Here is a 15,893-nt window from a genome sequence, read left to right as displayed (position 1 = left end):
ACACTGTGAAGAACTCTATATCCTTCAATTTAGCAAACTATCTATATGTAATTTTGGTTATAGTTATTCATTTAATTGTTAATCAGAGTTCCAAATTTGTAGTTAGTACTTTTATGAGACTTCATCAATAAATTGGCTATCTTTTCCCTTCCTTTGAAGGGTGGTGCCCCGAGGTAACTTTAATCAATTAAAGTTATTATTTAATATTAATATTTTTAATATTAATATTCAATATTTTATTTTGATAACCAGATGTATTAAATGCCGAAAGGCACACCATTTCCAAGACAAATCAAAAGCACAAAACATGAAGGAAACAGCAAGAGTGTGAAAATTTTTAAACAAAGTTTAATTTTGAGTTTTATCGTTGTCTCCAAGCCCTAAACTTGTGCATAGTAAGAAACAGGTCATGGCTGTTGTTTAGGCCACCTCCTCATCACCTTCCTCCTCACCCTCGCCCTCTTCCTCAGCAGTGGCGTCCTGGTACTGCTGGTACTCAGACACCAGGTCGTTCATGTTGCTCTCAGCCTCTGTGAACTCCATCTCGTCCATACCTTCGCCCGTGTACCTGAAACAATGGACATAAAGTAAATACTTACTGATGGGCATTAAGTTAGTGTATGAATTCTGGGTAATAACAGGTCAGCACAAGAACACAAACTTCTCCCCACTGTCATGACATCAGTCTTATTTCACTCACCAGTGGAGGAAGGCCTTGCGGCGGAACATGGCAGTGAACTGCTCTGACATGCGTTTGAACAGCTCCTGAATGGCTGTGCTGTTGCCAATGAAAGTGGAGGACATCTTGAGGCCGCGGGGAGGGATGTCACAGACGGCTGTCTTGACGTTGTTTGGGATCCACTCCACGAAGTAGCTGCTGTTCTTGTTCTGCACATTCAACATCTGCTCGTCCACCTCCTTCATGGACATGCGGCCCCGAAAGATGGCGGCGACAGTAAGGTAGCGCCCGTGGCGTGGGTCACAAGCTGCCATCATGTTTTTGGCGTCAAACATCTGCTGGGTGAGTTCAGGAACTGTCAGTGCCCTGGAAAGAGACAGATAATTCAAGTCAGATTCAAAATACTTTTAAATACTACTTCCTGGTCTGATACGGAATCCTGCCTCCCTACCTGTACTGCTGGCTGCCCCGACTGGTCAGGGGGGCAAAGCCTGGCATGAAGAAGTGCAGCCTGGGGAAGGGCACCATGTTGACGGCCAGTTTCCTCAGATCAGCATTGAGCTGGCCGGGAAAGCGCAGGCAGGTGGTCACCCCGCTCATGGTGGCTGAGACAAGGTGGTTGAGGTCACCATAGGTGGGTGTAGTGAGTTTCAGTGTACGGAAGCAGATGTCATACAGGGCCTCATTATCAATGCAATAGGTCTCATCTGTGTTCTCCACCAGCTGGTGGACAGACAGGGTGGCATTGTAGGGCTCCACCACTGTGTCTGACACCTGGAGAGGGAGAGTGAAGGGAAAGAGGGGACAAAGGGAAGAAGCAGGAACACCATTAAAGCACAGAGGAAACAGGTAGAGCAACAAACATCTGATAACACTTTAATGAGTGAAGTGTACCTTGGGTGAGGGCACCACGCTGAAAGTGTTCATGATGCGGTCAGGATACTCCTCTCGGATTTTGCTGATAAGCAGCGTGCCCATGCCAGAGCCGGTGCCTCCACCCAGGGAGTGTGTGAGCTGGAAGCCCTGGAGGCAGTCACAGCTCTCTGCCTCTTTTCTCACCACATCCAGGACAGAGTCCACCAGCTCGGCTCCCTCAGTGTAGTGGCCTTTAGCCCAGTTATTACCAGCTCCACTCTGGCCTGTGGTACATGCAAATACAGACCTGTATCACAGCTGTATAGAAAAACATTCCTGATCTATTTACAATGACTTCATAGTATTTGGAAGTAAAACTAAAGGCTCTTTTACTCTTGCAGAATTGTGGAAAGCAACTCATTTTCAGATTTATAAAGATCAAATGAAGCCAATTTTGTCAGGCCGTGTTTAAAGGCAAATTAATATTTGCATTTATATTCTCACCAAAGACAAAGTTGTCTGGTCTAAAGATCTGGCCAAAAGCACCAGACCTCACAGAGTCCATTGTTCCTGGCTCCAAGTCCACTAGCACTGCACGAGGCACATACTTCCCACCTGGTGATGACGGGTACAAGAATATGAATACACAGACAATTTACACAATGCTGATATAGAAAATAATACACAACTAAAGATCGCTCCCTTTTTTCATCACTGCTATTTTGTCATTAAATACGTAGCCCTTTGAAGAGAGGAAAAACTCTATTAAGGTCAACACATTCAACTCTACTACATAGTTTGTATTTAATTCTGTCTAGTGATTGAAAGTCATCATACTGTCCAAGTGAAATGATAACTTCAAGTCTCAAGTTAATAGTGTTAAAGGCGTTTTACAAGTGTAATTCACCGTTTTAAAATTTCAATGGCAAGACAAAGAAGCACAGAGTGAAATGTTTGCAACAGTGGTTTATAAATCAACTTTAATCCCTCATATTTTGCAGCCTGTTGATTTATATTTGTTTATAATACAACACGTCTTGATTTCGATCACTCCCTTAAGTGCAGTCTAATAAATGTTAAGTTAAAGCTGACATTGTTAGCTGGGGTTTGTTGATTTGTTGTATCATAGAAACGGTGACAGTAACTATGAAGGCGTGTCAGGACAGCCTGTGGGATTAGGACCCCCTGCTGGATGGTCGGGGAAATAACAACCCTCCTGTGGAATTTAATTACATTGACTCCTGTGGAAATTAGATCTAACTCTGGCTAGAAAAGCTTTGGCACAATGGTGCTAACCTGTTGCCTCATTGTAGTAGACGTTGATTCGCTCCAGCTGCAGGTCGTTGTCTCCATGGTACATCCCGGACGGGTCGATGCCGTGTTCGTCGCTTATCACCTCCCAGAACTGGAGGAGAAGAAACGTTAGGGGTTTAATTCGCCAGATAACTAGCATGACCTGTCCTAGCAAGTCAAACTTAACACGGGCTATCATTAGCTTTTAGGCCAAGTAAGCTAATTCAGCAGCCTGAATCTGAATTTAACATTTGCTCTGCTACACTTTTAAAACGTGTTTTCAAACCTTGGCTCCGATCTGGTTGCCACACTGGCCCGCCTGTAGATGCAGGATCTCCCTCATTGTGATCTAGATGAAATAGTGTTATGTTACAATCCATTTATAGTGAAAAAGAGAAATATGTACAATACTAACTAGCTTTTGGCATTCTTTTCCAGCTAGGTAACCATAGATAGATCAACAAAGTAAAACTCGAAATAGAACAGTATATACTTAATAGGAAATTCCCAGCTCTGGATTCTGAAATCTCTAATGCTGATGATCTAGACTATGTTCCACAGGATTAAGCTGGAGATGTGGGTGTGTCTTGGAATCCAGCTCTCCCAAATGAATAAGGCTCCTTTGACGACATAGTCATCAAAGGAGTCATCAAAGGAGTCTATGCCATGCATCTTTGATGACATAGACATCTATGTCATCAAAGATTCAAGAGTTTATTGTCATATGCACACTTACATTTATCAGTCGCTGGCAATGAAATGGTTGGGTCACAGGCTCTCCTAGCAATGCTCAGAATATCACAAGCGAAAAAAAATATTGAATAAAATAAATATAAAATATAATAAAAATAAATAAATAAAAATAAATAAATCTATATCTATAAACATCTAAAATATATATATATATATAAACCTAAAGAAAAAACAATAGTGCAAATATGCTAAGGTGCAGAGTTAGTGGAATTATGGCAGATTGGAGGAGTTTAAAAGTCTTATGGCCTGGGGATGAAACTGTCTCTGAGGTTCAGCCTGGTGTGCGGGCCCGGATGCTGCGGTACCCTGATGATCCTATGCAACTTAGAAGATGCTATGTCATCAAGGAGCCTAGGCCACATAGAAGATGCTATGTCATCAAAAGAGCCTAGGCCACATAGAAGATGCTATGTTATCAAGGAGCCTAGGCCACTTAGAAGATGCTATGTCATCAAAGGAGCCTTCTTCATTTCAGAGAGCAAAAGCAGTTGTGTGAAATGTATTGCAGGTGTTCCGTAGAGAATTCAGTATGTTACAGTATATACTTTGTGGGTCATTTTTGACCCATGTGATTAAAAATTATGTTGTTCATGAAGTAAGAAAGTAAAAAAGAAAATAATGATTTGTTGTATCAAAAACAAGATATTTATGTTCAATACTAACTAGCTGTTGACATATTATTTTCTAGCTAGCTAACCATAGCTAGATCAACAAAATAAAACTCGAAATATAATAGTACTTAGTTGGTAGTTCCTTGGTCTTGATTCTGAGTCTGAAATCTCTGATGCTGATGACCTAGACTATGTTCCATACGATCAAGCTGGAGTTTTGGGTGTGTCTTGGAATCCAGTGCTCCTAAATGAAGAAGGCTTCTTTAAAGACATAAAAGATGATACATAGAAGTAGCTATGTCATCAAAGGAGCCTATGTCAAGTAGAAGACACTATGTCATTAAAGGAGCCTATGCCACAGAGAAGTTGCTATGTCATCAAAGGATACTATGCCTCATAGAAGATGCTACATAAAAGATGATATGTCATCAGAGGAGCCTTCTTCATTTTAGACAGCAAAACCAGCAAGATAGAGATTAGGAAAATTAGAAAAAGATCTGATCTCCAATTTGTTTGAAATCTCTCCAGCACTTTTTTTTGTTTTATCAAATTTTATAACAATGAAAGTTAAAATACCTCATTTATTTATCTAATTTTAGTGTCCAATTTAATTATTTTCAGAGTGGGCTATTAAATATTATTGTCCCTCCTAACTCCTAATATATATATCCCCATGTTTCGTCTTTCTCTCCTTCATATCCTTCGTATTTCCTGTGTGATTGAAGACATTTGGAAATTTGTAACACAATATTCCTGCCGCTTCTTCCACTACTCTAACTAATAGGTTTCCCTTGGAGATAGGGAATTCTTTAAAAGAGTTCCATTTCTCTTGTGACATTAAATAACTTCTCAACTTTAGATATCTGTAGGAATCTTCAGAGGTCAATCCAAAATGAAATTCAAATACCTAACCCCCTAACCCTATACATTTTTATATTCTTGTAGACCATTTTTCTTCCTAGCGGATTAAGTTAACACTGATGTTACTTTAAATTCATGAAGGAACTTCTTTGTACTTAACATTTAAAATTCCGCAATTATAATAAGTGTCTGAATCAACCCATCAAATCAGTGACTGATTATTTTATTTATTCTATTCAGGCCCCTATAATAATTTTTGGTAAATTAGTCTGTACCAACCACATATGAGCAGAAACAAAACAAACAAAAAAAGAATATACGTGTTTTAATATCAGTTGTTTATCGCATTAATACCGTGTTGTCATTGTACAGAGAGGATAAAACAGATTAGCCACAAGCTAGCTTGTGTAAACGTTGTGTGGTTGGAGCTGATTGACAACTCATAATGACTAACATGGGAAACCGACCTAGATGAAATTATCACACAGAGAATTTGACACATTGATGTTCTGTTTGAAATAGTGCACCATCTTCATAAGATAAGATTATCTAAGATAAAGCCAGACTTTGACCCGAGATGAGGTCGATGCAGGCTCCTGCACACAGCGACATATATTTGGTCATGTCCTAAACTGCATGGTTTCTGGTCATTTGTCTTTGAGACACTCTGTAGAATATGTGGAAAAACAGAGACCCATCTCCATTCATTGCATTGTTTGGATGCTTTTTTATACTAGGTACCATATGAATATAATGGACGAGGATCAGGATGTTGAACATTATCAGATTTGCTGCCTGTTCTGTCAGATGTGAGAGAGGAAAAATTCACATAACAGGCCTCCATCACTGATTTAAATAAAAAGATATGAAATGGATATTATCATCATATGCATATCTATATACAGTTTTTGATAAGAATAAACACCACACCTTGGGGTTAACTGCGCTCCTGGACAAGTTTCGTATGTGTGTTTCACAACAATAATCACCCTGTGACTAAATGAACAAAATAACAGCAGTAATTCCTGCCAATGGAAGCCAAATCTGGTAAACTAAGTTTAGGATTAAATTCTCAAACATCATCAACCTCAAATGAATAAAAAATAAATTCAGATCAGGGTTATTGCTCTGGTGGGCAGAGAGGAAAGGCCTGATTCACAGCCGAAATTTAGGTTTGTCATAGTAGGAAAATCACAGCCGTTACTACTAACAACCATAGCAGATGACTGTTCGACTGTGAGCCAGCTCACATCTATGGATTTTCTCTATTTAAATGTCTTTTAAAATCCCTGCACATCCACAGAGGTCTCCCCACTCTCTTATTAGAGATCTGCACCAAACTCCTGCAAAGTAACACTTAGACACACAAAACTAAGCAGGTTTAGTTTTTGCATTAAACACTTTCTGAAATACGGTTTGAAGAAATTCTTAATAGGCAGACGTGAGATAGAAGCCAAACAAATGTGAGGTCACCAAGCTTTTGTGTGATGCAAGGTTAGTGTGAACAGTTGGAAGAGAGAGAGACCAAGTGAGCATATGTGTGTATTATACACAATATGCTTATAGTGTGGAAGCTGATGACCGATTCATATCAGCCAATTTCCTGCTGATGGCCAGAACAACCTCAAAGACAGAGGGAGGAGTAAATCCCAACTAACCCACGTTATCATACAAGGAAATGTAGAGAAACCCAACCCGTCCAGCAAAGATCTCTTGGAGAGAATCATCAGTCTGATTGGTGTAATTACCTAAATTACCTAACCTCTCTTCTCTCATTTAAAACCAGTACATACAGCACATGATCCAGTAACTACTCACCCTTAGACATCCCACCGATGTTGGAAAAACTGGTTTTAGTTACAGTGCACCTTTTTAAGTGGAAGGATTTACAATCGTCCCTCAAACGACAGTCTTGTGTTCCACTTGGGGATTTAAAGTTTTTACGAGGTGATGTTTTCTTATGAATCTTGTGACTGTTTTTATTAATTTATTTGATTGTGTTGCTCGTGTTTAATTGTTTGCTTGATCTCAGGAAATGAGATCTTGATCTCAATGTAACTGCCTGATTAAACAAAGATTAAATAAAATAAAATTATACATATATTACTTTATATATATATATATATATATATTTATATATATATGTATATTATTTTATTTTATATAAATGTGTCTTCAAAAATAAATGTGAACATACAACATATTTTGTCACAGTTTGTCACTACAGACCTTTCATTCATTTTTGAACAGTTAAATAATTCAGTTTTTCATGTGTAGCTAGGTTTCTATTGAGCAGGGCTGTATTCAGCTGTGATGTATACTGTATAGTTTCGGTCTGAGCTTGGGCTGGGCCATTCAAGGACAGTCAGGAACCTGTTGCAAAGCCAATCCAGCATTTTCTTGGCTGTGTGCTTCAGGTCATTGTCATGCTGAAAGATGGAGCCAGTTTTTTCCTTCAAGCACTTCTCTGCATTTGGCAGCATTTATCTTTACTTCAATTCCCACCAGCCAGGTGAGGAGTAATGCCTGGTGTTACCCACACAAAGTCTTTTATACACATATAGCATGGTTACAAGCGTCAGCGTCTGTGTTTTTAATAGAAAAACCTGGGCTCAAACTCTTTGCCTCTAATCATGTATCAAGAGTTTGATCTGGAAGAAAATCAAATCCTTATCTGAAATTGGTTGCAGTATCAGCATGTTGAGGGTAATGTGATTTATCCTCGGGTCGACATTGACTCGTTTTTCGGAGCGCTGGCAATTCAGTCCCCGTTGCTGCTTCTCATCATCGAGACTCTGTGAAATGAAAGGCTGCCAGCCATTTCCTTTCCTCATATCTTTCGGTGTGATCACACAGTTAAATATCATGCTTTAAGAGCCGATGACACGTTGACAATAGTGTCAAAGAATCCATTTTACCAGTAGTCACACAGCTTCTACTTTCTTTTGTTCTATCTCTGCTATCTACCACTTACACCCAATTGTCTCAGATGATGTGAGACACAAACAGAAACGGAGGCAGAGATAGTAGACTAACCCATACGCAAACGGAACCTTATCAGTGAACAGGGACTGGGCTTGATATCACTTTGATTGACGTAAACAATAATTGCCCATCTCTGGTGTGATGAAGTCTTTCCACAGAGCTGCTGAGCTGGAACAAGCCCCTCACTTTTGGGATTGGAATTGTAACCCATCTAGCATCATTCAGCCCCAGGAGCAACACTGCTGCAAACAGGAGCTTTTCCTCCACACTTTTCTTTCCCGGGTGGCAAAGGTCATTGCACCTCAACCTCTGCTGAATGAGCTGTTAATGCTCTGGACACTTCTACTCCACATAACATTCATCTTCAAGGAGAAGTCATATACTATATGGTGCAGCTATACGGTATATGATTCATTTAACCAGGTACTATCTTGGCGGCACGTTGGTTGGAATCCCAGTTTAGCCAGGGTCTATGTGGATTTACTGGCTTCCTCCCACAGTCCAAAGACATGCAAACAGGAGTTAGGTTAATTGGAGACTCTAAATTGACAGTGGTGTTAAAGTGAGAGTGAATGGTTGTTTGTCTCTGTTTTGGCCTTGCCTTACGCTGGCAACCTCTCGCCCAATGTCAGCTTGAATTGGCTCCAGCCCCCGACAACCCTCGAAGCATAAGCGGTACAGATGGAGGGGTGGACTATCTTAGATGATCAGCAGTGTAAATTGCTCATTTATTGTGGACATCAACAAAAGTAGTTTTTGAATGGCCCTTGTGCCTTTATTAGATGAAGAAACTGGAGAAAGACAGGAAATGTAGGGGACCGAAGAGGAAACTGACGTGTCATAAAACATCTGGCCGACCAGGAGTAAAACCAGGGACCTGCCTCACAGAGCATGTGTGTTCATGTGGTATGTGCCCTTACAATTGCGTTATCAGGTCACCCCCAAGTTTGTAAAAGTTTAAAAGAATGATGAAAGTGAGGAGAAGAGGAAACAAACTATACAAACTTCAATCGGAAGCAGTCTCACACTTCAAAGCGAGGGCCAAATGCCAATTCATTCTGGCCTGCTTTTATGTTCGGATCTGAAAAAATTGATGATTCACTTCTTAACATTTCACTGACCTGAAGAGAACTTAATTTACTGAAATTATTATTTTCCCAGGGAGTTTTAAAGAGTCGACGTTTTACAATTTCTTCTTTCATGAGCTAATAACTGGATGGTAAAAAACAGCCTTCTTACTGCTCAACAAATAGAAGATTAAACTGCTGTCTGGTTGCCTGTAAGCACCACATCTCCTGTGGCATGTTGGAAGAATGGTATAGGCTTTCGTTACACACTTCACAGTGTGAAGCTTGTTAGCTTCAGCTCAGGGCCATGAAAAAAACTGATCTATGGACAGATTTGCAGATCTCCATCCATTAAAGTAACATGTAAAAAACAGCCAAATGAGCTGAGGTTTATACCTCACACCTCAGACTGATGTTTTTTACGACACTTACACTTTCCCTTTCTAATGGTTATTTATATTGTCTTTTGATTACACACATTTCACACACATTTGCAGATCATTTCATGCATTCATGATTAAGTTTACCTTTGCAGGTGAGATACAGTTAACAATTCTCCACAAAGCACATTTGCACATTTTGGCCCCATAAGCAATAATGGATGACTCCCATGTCATTTACTGTAGATTTGAAGTTCCAAGGTTCCTAGTTCCAAGAAATATGCAAATCCGTATGGAAGATGCTCCACAGAAGATGATCCCGTTCCATTGCAGACCCTCATGACACCACGAGCTTCACTTTAGTGCCATCTTAAGGACAATGCAGCACACTCTGCAGCATCAAGACATTTAGTTTGAATTTGTATAATATTGGGTACTGATTTCAACATTAAAGTAGCGATATACTGGTACCAAAGATGGGTCTCAGGCCTGTCTCCAGGTAATGCTGAGGGTTCATTGAAACAGAGAGATGTACATACCATCATGAAAGTGTAAAGAAGACGTTGGATCTATGAAAGACTTTTGACAGCAGAAAGACTGGTACCATGGAGTTATAGCTGTGAAGTATCCCAGCTTCCATGGCTGCTCCAAGAACCACTTTCAATGCAAATATGATTTTTTTTTTAAAAAACATATTTATTCAGTCGATATTTGTTAGCGGATGTCCCTGGTCACTGTTGAATTTTTAAACATAAAAGAACATGAGCAGGAAAGAGAGAGAGAGAGAGCCAGAGAGGATCAAGGGGAGGGGTGTGGGAATCTACATGAGTGTGCAGGTTATTGATGATGGAAGGCTTCACAGATGTAGATTGTCTCCAGAGTAAATGTCTCCAGAGTCTTTCTTTCAAATTCTTTGACTCAATCGTCGTCTTGCATCCTTAGATTTACTCCCTGATCTGACTATATCTGCAGGGAGAATTTCCAGAGTGTGAATGTTGGTTCTGGATTTTGTGCGTTGAACAATTTTCAATAGGATGATAGTCAGTGTGCGCAGAAGATATATGCATTAAACCCAAATGAAACATGTTCTGCTAATGTGGATAGTGTGTGGGTCACCATGGCAACATCCTGCACTACATTATGACACCATGCTTTCCCTCATCCCATGGCAAAATGCAATCAACGGTACTAATGGCAGATGATTCTTTGGCAGTGTAGCCGTCCAAGCTACCTGTCCTTGAATTAAGAACACTTAAGTGTATTACAGTTTTCTAAGAGCATGAGACATCACTTAGCTGTTTTGTCAGCAGTTCAATCCTCATGGGATAGAAATGCTTTTTAGCTGATCACTTTGTGGTCAAGGGCCCTGGGACAGAGGAAGTGAGTTGCTTTGTCCTGTCAGCTCACTAACTAGCCTCTTGTTTTACCTGTTGCTTTTCCTAAGCTTTAAGGCTTCATGCGGTCACTCTGGACATTACGAAAATTAAACAGAAAAGAAAATGTGGTTTGTTCATTCACAGAAGACAGTTTGACGTGTCACAGTAATGTAAAAACCACAGGTGCACGAAACAAGATGAATGGCTGAGTTCCATTTTGCAGCTTTCGTTCAGGTATTCATGTTGACTCACTTTGGCAAATATTAAATAGAAGGGGGATACTCTGTTGACCAAGTAAGTAACACCTTTGCTTTTCCTACCTTGACTAGTCAAAATGTCTGTTTTGAAAAAAGGAGCGATGTATCATTAGGTAATGAGGCCGTAAGTGATGATTAAATTTGATGAAAAATGCTGCTTACTTGAGTCCGATTTAAAACTCGGATGTGGTTGTACAGGTGCTGCAGTAGTTAGCGGTGTACTGCAGGTTAGGTACACTGGAGACTCAAAATCCCCACAACTTAGAGAAAACAATAACTTTCAAATAAAGCCCAAAAAGTTTAGCTGATGAACAAGTGGATAACAGCACCGACACGAACAAAACGCTGTCTGGCCAAGGTCAGTTTGGCTGTGGCTCCGCTGTCTAACACAGACACACACACACATGCACCAGGCCGCCCACTCAGGAGCTTAGAAACTGCAAAGAAGAACTTCTGAGAGTCTCACTGACCTTTTTCATGCCTCTGCAAAGCTGCAGCTCAACACATCGTGCTTTTCAGGTTGTCCTTCTGTGCCTCCATCCCACCTTCAAGAACACATCATGTCAGGACACTTTGTGGAAATCCCTTCGAATTAGGCATTGGCTCAAGGATGAAATGATTTTATTTTGGTGGTCAGAGGTAAAGATCCCTGTGACCTCACAAAAGACATGTTTAGTATCATTTACTAAATATCTCGTGAATAACTTAAAAGGACTGGACTTAATACATTTTGTCGGTCAAATTACCTTTTGTGAACGCGCTTTATAAGGAATGACCAGAGGAATTGTTATTACATCTGGCACAAACATTCACTTCGACTCAAGGAAGACCTGATCCGAATTTGGTGGTTAAATGTCAAAGGTACCTGTGTCCTCGCAAAACCTGTTTTTGTTTGCCTCATGAATGCCTCATGGAATGGCTTGAGGACATTTCTTCACTTTTGACTCAAATATTGAACTGCATGGATCACAGTGGCTTCACATTTGGCCATAGCTCAAGGATTATTACGCTTACTATCACATCTAGTACCATAACATCTCCAAATTCTTCTCTAAATGTATTACATGTGCCTAGAAAGACATGGGTGTTAACTGAAACTTGACTGTTTGCTGCAGGCGTACAACTGCAAGGCAGGAATTCTAGGTTTGACTATATATGTACATAAAATATCAATTCAGTCTTAGTATACACAATACATACAGCAACTGACAGAAGGAGGTTACAGATTGTAGTGCAGGGTGAGACTCCTTCACTGTTTTCCCTTGAGCATTGAAAATGGAGCACTGGTGGTGGTTCTTTATCAATCATGAATGCCAGGAATCAAGCGTATCACTTAATAAGAAAGCCAAATGTCCTTTGTGAGATTTAAAACACACATTTATTTTTGTTTTTGAGCTTTCTCACCACCAACATGTGCATTTTAACTATCTAAGTTGCACTCAAATATTCCACCATATATTCTGAATTTGGACTCATTTTGAACTTAACATTTTTCATAAAGACATGTAAAATGTCCTGATATTACTCTGGTGTTATGAGTCAATTATGTCCAACTAAATTAAGTCTACAGTCTGAGGATGCTTCATGTTTTCCACTGTGACCACTGAACATTAAAAGTGGGGCACTGTGGCTGCTCTTTATTCATCTATTAGAATCATGAATGACGTGAATTTGAGAAAACAGTTTAGTTTCTGACTAAATATGTTTCAGATATCACATTTTATGCAAATGTTGTATCTTTGTGGCTGAAGGGTGAGACATGTTACACAACATGCCCATTACACTGGACTGGGCCCACCCTATAGATTGAATAGCTTTTAGTGAACATATGGAATAAAGACTTTCTCTCGATCAAAGAACAAAATGTTTCACATTTGTCCCCCCCCCCCAAGGCCGGACTAGCAAAAAATGAGATGGCGTAAGTGGGAGACAGCGAAACGTTGTGGGTCAGATTGGCTGCTGCTCAGTTTCTCTCAGTTAAACACACATTGGACATTATCTGCTGTGAAGTATTGGAACTGAAGGGGAGGCAGTTGGCTTTCACTGGACCCAGTCAGGAATATCTCAGGGTCGACAGTATGAGCCTTCAATTGTGACGCACAAGTCGTGTCAATCTCATTCCCATTTCTCCCTGAAGCTCAGTATGTTTCATTTATTATTAAAAGGCCCTGGGCTTTGAAACAGAATGGCCAATCACACCTGACACATCGGCCGACCCCAACTGTCCTACTTACCCACTTACCCATACACGATTAAGTGCTACTGCAGGGACCTAGTATATTACTGCAAAATATTAGAATATTCTGTGGTAATGCAGGTAGTGTATATTTGTTTTAGTGCCGTGTGGAGAGAGGGGTAATACAACTAAATAAACATTGGCATTGAAACAAAGTGTGTGGTTTGTCTAATTTGTCCAATATTGATGTCCAGCTCTGGCAGCAGGATGGGAAGTTTTACTAGAAGCAACACGGTCTTGTCACTATTCTCTGTACAGACAAGTAAATGTCACAAATGGCACTTCAGTATTTAATTAGTATTTATGTTATATTAAAAAAAAGGCTGTTGTATATAATATGTTTCCTACGCACCTGAGTTTAAAATGCAATAAATCGGAAATTCTAAAGAGTTATTTTAAAAGTGCTTGTTCACCAGCGCTTTAGCAGGGAACGATTTGCCAAATCTATTCAATATGTGTGTCTTTGCTCACAGCAGCTAGTGGCAAACCAGGAAGTGCTTTACTGAAGAAGGAATTGTGTTTGGATTGTGAACATTGGTGCGTTTGTGTAAAATGTGGCCTCTTTATAGCCCCAGATCTAGGAAGAAATCTTAGATCTGCCCCAAATCAAAACTTAAAGTTAAGGTGATGTTTACTCTCTTGGAAACTACTTTCTGATGTGGTAGCATACTGTGCTGTTTTTATAGAATGTGAAAAATTGTACTCTGCTCAAATGGAATATCTGATGAATTAAACTGTGCAGGTCTCATAGTCGTTGTATAGCTGTTTCCAAAAAATAATTTCCAACGTATGTTTCAGTCAATAATGTCCCCACACTTTAGATGATTATGTAAAATAACATGAAATAAGAGATATTCCCTGCAACAAACTGTTCCACTGTGTAGTGTGTTACGTCAGAACAAACTATTCACTAGTTTTACTTGGAATCAAGAGCTTGGACAACAGATTTTTCACATTATCCCGCCTTGGTATGTGACCAGGTCAGCAAATACCTCCAGACATAAATAGGTTGTTACATAATCGCTGACAGAGAATTCTCAGTTCTCACATGTCGAGTGTACCTCTGATGCCCCATGCGAGTAGCAGTAGAGGAGGATGCGTAGTCGGAGTGAAGAGTGCATGTTTGGCCTGCTGACCCTGACATCCATCTTTCTAAATCAGCACCACTGACACCGCAGTAAAGAATTCCCTCTCATCCCCCTGGTGCCCTGCCACAGTTCATTTAGGAACATGCATCAGCCACCAGCAGGCTGGGAGTGGATGCCCTGAGGTTTGCTGTGTGCGGTCTTTGCTTTGTGGGACATGCGTACATCCAATTATGTCCACCTCTGTAATACATTCTACCCAGACTGCAGTTGCTAAATAGCAGGTATTGGCTTGAATTCCTCAGGGGCTCACAGGCCAGGTAGCCTGTCGATAAATTATAGATCAATAACAGCTAAACAGTATAATTTGAATTAATCTGTATCGAATATCCAGTGAATGCCGCTGACAGCTTTGTTTGAATACAGAGACGAGTGTGAAAAATCTGCCATTTTTGACAGAATATTATCCAGAGGTAGATTATTGCAGAGCAGAACATTTCCTCTTTGTTGAAACAGAGTGGAGCTGTATTGATTTAGTTTCTGTTTTCTTGCCTGTCATGGCTCTCTCACTTGGAAACCGACTATATGACGGAGCGGAGGGTTAAGGCTTCACGGTCAGTCACACACAGTTTTTTTTATCATTTTGAACGTTTGGATTTAGTCGCACATTTTTATCAGGAAGATAATAGTCCTGTCAAAGCCGAAAAATGCATCAACACTCTATGTTCATTTCAAAATAATGACACATATTACAGTTTTGCCATTCAACCATTTACATATACATTCATACAGGGCATCTTTGTGCAGCACATTCTCAATCAGACACTCGTACCCTGCTGGCACAGATGTCAGGGGCAAGTTGGGGTTCAGTGTCTTGCCCAAGGACACTTCAGTGTGCTGAATGGGGGATCGAACCGCCGACCTTCTGCATAGTGCACAACCTGCACTCAGCCACAGCCGTTCATTAATCACACTAACCTTTTCATTTTGCTTCTTTGGAACAGAAACAGTTCCATGGAGAATGATGCTTTCAAGTTATTCTTTATAAGTATTTTAATTGTTACTTGCCCATCCACATGAGAACTCCACACTTCTAAGCTTTGTGCAGTTTTCCCGGGCTCAGTCAGCTCATTATTTTGGTGCAAACTCTGCACTCATCAGTCTTATTTCCAGCCACAGCAGCAGGGTTGGGGTTGGGGTCCAGGGTTAGGGCAGGCAGCTGTTTTCAGTGTAAACGTCTCTAAAAACCCACTGTTCACTACCTGCTCAGCAGCAAACAGCAGACAGGCACAGTCAGAGAGCAGCCGGTGAACATGCTGGAGTCAATCCAGTTTTATTTGTTCATCCCTTTAGAGCTCGACCACTTTCTGGATCGATTCATACTTTTCGTGGCGCTAACTCCGTAAAATCTATGTGTAAGCTATGTATAAATGATATCAAAAACTTCAGAGCACC

The 15,893-nt window shown here is 40.3% G+C and overlaps 2 protein-coding genes across 2 annotated transcripts in view; one reads left to right on the top strand and one right to left on the bottom strand.

Annotated features, from left to right (window-relative positions):
- large1 (LARGE xylosyl- and glucuronyltransferase 1) overlaps positions 1 to 15,893 on the top strand; it is a 115,867-nt gene that overhangs the window by 74,378 nt on the left and 25,596 nt on the right. The window lies entirely within an intron of this gene.
- LOC117757429 (tubulin beta chain-like) lies at positions 415 to 2,127 on the bottom strand. Its single transcript, XM_034578593.1, has 5 exons — positions 2,039 to 2,127; positions 1,574 to 1,818; positions 1,131 to 1,453; positions 701 to 1,045; positions 415 to 568 (listed from the first exon to the last, which is right to left on the bottom strand). Exons 1-5 carry the CDS (start codon positions 2,097 to 2,099, stop codon positions 421 to 423), a joined length of 1,122 nt encoding a protein of 373 aa, XP_034434484.1. The 5' UTR covers positions 2,100 to 2,127; the 3' UTR covers positions 415 to 420.

This window comes from Hippoglossus hippoglossus, chromosome 23 (assembly GCF_009819705.1).
Source record: "Hippoglossus hippoglossus isolate fHipHip1 chromosome 23, fHipHip1.pri, whole genome shotgun sequence".
Taxonomy (NCBI): domain Eukaryota; kingdom Metazoa; phylum Chordata; class Actinopteri; order Pleuronectiformes; family Pleuronectidae; genus Hippoglossus; species Hippoglossus hippoglossus.
Note: the sequence above shows the minus strand (reverse complement) of the source record. Positions and strands in the feature narration are given on the sequence as shown.

Bases quoted from the DNA above. Each gene is read 5' to 3' on its own strand.
- LOC117757429 (XM_034578593.1), bottom strand. From the start codon at position 2,099: ATGGACTCTGTGAGGTCTGGTGCTTTTGGCCAGATCTTTAGACCAGAC. The intron at 1,046-1,130 runs GTAGGGAGGCAG...GTCTCTTTCCAG, and splicing joins CGGGGCAGCCAGCAGTACAG to GGCACTGACAGTTCCTGAAC. The intron at 569-700 runs GTGAGTGAAATA...CCATTGTTTCAG, and splicing joins CGCAAGGCCTTCCTCCACTG to GTACACGGGCGAAGGTATGG.